This window comes from Rhinoraja longicauda, chromosome 34, assembly GCF_053455715.1.
Source record: "Rhinoraja longicauda isolate Sanriku21f chromosome 34, sRhiLon1.1, whole genome shotgun sequence".
Classification (NCBI taxonomy): Eukaryota; Metazoa; Chordata; class Chondrichthyes; order Rajiformes; family Arhynchobatidae; genus Rhinoraja; species Rhinoraja longicauda.
In genome coordinates, this window is record NC_135986.1 from 5,057,478 (window position 1) to 5,059,977 (window position 2,500).

General features: G+C 57.5%; 1 protein-coding gene across 1 annotated transcript in view; it reads right to left on the reverse strand.

Moving 5' to 3' along the window:
- Positions 1-1,661: 1,661 nt before the first annotated feature.
- The window catches only part of LOC144609670 (guanine nucleotide-binding protein G(I)/G(S)/G(T) subunit beta-2-like), a 97,402-nt gene continuing 96,563 nt past the window's right edge, over positions 1,662-2,500 (reverse strand). The window contains exon 9 of the mRNA XM_078428173.1: positions 1,662-1,873. Within this exon, the coding sequence (XP_078284299.1) occupies positions 1,787-1,873 (87 nt within the window). The 3' untranslated portion in view covers positions 1,662-1,786. The remainder of the gene's footprint in view (positions 1,874-2,500) is intronic.

Below are 2,500 nucleotides of genomic sequence, written 5' to 3' on the forward strand. Positions count from 1 at the left end.
GGGTTTGCCTACTAAAATGGCATGTTTTGCCTACTAAAATGGCGGGGTTTGCCTACTAAAATGGCATGTTTTGCCTACTAAAATGGCGGGGTTTGCCTACTAAAATGGCATGTTTTGCCTACTAAAAGGCGGGGTTGCCTACTAAAATGGCATGTTTTGCCTACTAAAATGGCGGGTTTTGCCTACTAAAATGGCGGGTTTTGCCTGCTAAATGGCAGGCTTTTGCCTACTAAAATGGTGGAGTTTGCCTACTAAAATGGCGGGTTCTGCCTACTAAAATGCAGGGTTTGCCTACTTAAATGGTGGATTTTGCCTACTAAAATGGTGGGTTTTGCCCACTAAAGTGGCAGGGGTTGCCTGCTAAAATGGCTGGTTTTGCCTACTAAAATGGTGGGGTTTGCCTACTAAAATGGCAGGCTTTCGCCTACTAAAATGGCGGGGTTTGCATACTAAAATGGCTGGTTTTGCCTACTAAAATGGCGACTTTGCGGACTGCACTTCAGTATAGACGATTTCAACGGAGTGGTCCATCTTGCTCCTCTAGTATCTTTCCCTCTCAACCCCGTTCTCCTGCTGTCACGGTGGCCGAAGGGCCTGTATCTCTAAACTAAACTCAACCCTTTAGTTCCTAACCCCATTGTTTCAATTAAAGGCGACGTTTAGTAAGTGGACAATAGACAATAGACAACCGGCAACAGGTGCAGGAGGAGGCCATTCGGCCCTTCGAGCCTGTACGCACCGCATTCAATGTGATCATGGCTGATCATTCTCAATCAGTACCCCGTTCCTGCCCTCTCCCCATACCCCCTGACTCCGCTATCCTTAAGAGCTCTATCTAGCTCTCTCTTGAATGCATTCAGAGAATTGGCCTCCACTGCCTTCTGAGGCAGAGGAATTCCACAGATTCACAACTGAAAAAGGTTTTTCCTCATCTCTGTTCTAAATGGCCGACCCCTTATTCTTAAACTGTGTGGCCCCTGGTTCTGGACTCCCCAACATTGGGAACATGTTTCCTGCCTCTAACGTGTCCAACCCCTTAATTATCTTATATGTTTCAATAAGATCCCCTCTCATCCTTCTAAATTCCAGTGTATACAAGCCTAGCCGCTCCAAGTCTTTCAACGTACGACAGTCCCGCCATTCCGGGAATTGACCTAGGAGGGAGGGAGGGAGGAGAGGGAGGGGGTGGAGGGGAGGGGAGGGGAGGGGAGGGGAGGGGATGGAGGGGAGGGAGGGAGGGAGGGAGGGGAGGGAGGGAGGGAGGGAGGGAGGGGGTGGAGGGGAGGGGAGGGGAGGGGAGGGGATGGAGGGGAGGGAGGGAGGGAGGGAGGGAGGGAGGGAGGGAGGGAGGGAGGGAGGGAGGGGAGGGGAGGGGAGGGGAGGGGAGGGGGTGGAGGGGAGGGAGGGAGGGGAGGGAGGGGAGGGGAGGGTGAGTGAGGGAGGGAGGAGGGGAGGGGAGGGGAGGGGAGGGAGTGGAGGGAGGGGAGGGAGGGGAGGGAGGGAGGGAGGGAGGAGGGGAGGGGAGGGGAGGGGAGGGGAGGGAGGGAGGGGAGGGGAGGGGAGGGGAGGGGAGGGGAGGGGAGGGGAGGGGAGGGGAGGGAGTGGAGGGAGGGGAGGGGAGGGGAGGGAGGGAGGGATGGAGGGGAGGGGACCTACCGGCCCGGTCTCCTTTCATGGAGTCCCAGATGTTGCAGTTGAAGTCGTCGTAGCCGGCGAGCAGCAGGCGGGCCGCTGGTGGAGAAGGCCACGGACGTGATGCCACAGATGATGTTGTCGTGCGAGTACATCAGGAGCTCCTGGTCGGCCGCAGGTCAAAGAGGCGGCACGTGGCGTCGTCGGAGCCCGTGGCAAACGCATTGCCGTTGGGGAAGAACTGCACGCACACGGGGAGGGAGAGAGAGGGAGAGAGAGGGGGTTAGTGGCGTGTGGAGAGAGGGGAGAGAGAGAGAGAGAGGGGGTTATTGGACGTGTGGAGAGAGGGGAGAGAGAGAGAGAGAGAGAGGGGGTTAGTGGACGTGTGGAGAGAGGGGAGAGAGAGAGAGAGGGGGTTAGTGGACGTGTGGAGAGAGGGGAGAGGGGAAAGAGAGAGGGGAGAGAGAGAGAGAGGGGGTTAGTGGCGTGTGGAGAGAGGGGAGAGAGAGAGAGAGGGGGTTAGTGGACGTGTGGAGAGAGGGGAGAGGGGAAAGAGAGAGGGGAGAGAGAGAGGGGAGAGAGAGAGGGAGGGGGAGAGAGAGGGTTAGTGGACATGTGGAGAGAGGGGGAGAGAGAGAGGGAGGGGAGAAAGAGGGAGGGGGGAGAGAGAGGGGAGAGAAGGGGAGGGGAGAGGGTGAGTGATGTGTGGAGAGAGATAGGAGGGGGCAGAGAGAGGGGAGAGAGGGAGAGGGGAGAGAGAGGGGAGGGAGAGAGAGGAGAGAGGGTCAGTGGACATGTGGAGAGAGGGGAGAGAGGGGGAAAGAGAGAGGGGAGAGAGGGGAAAGAGAGGGGAGAGAGAGAGAGAGGA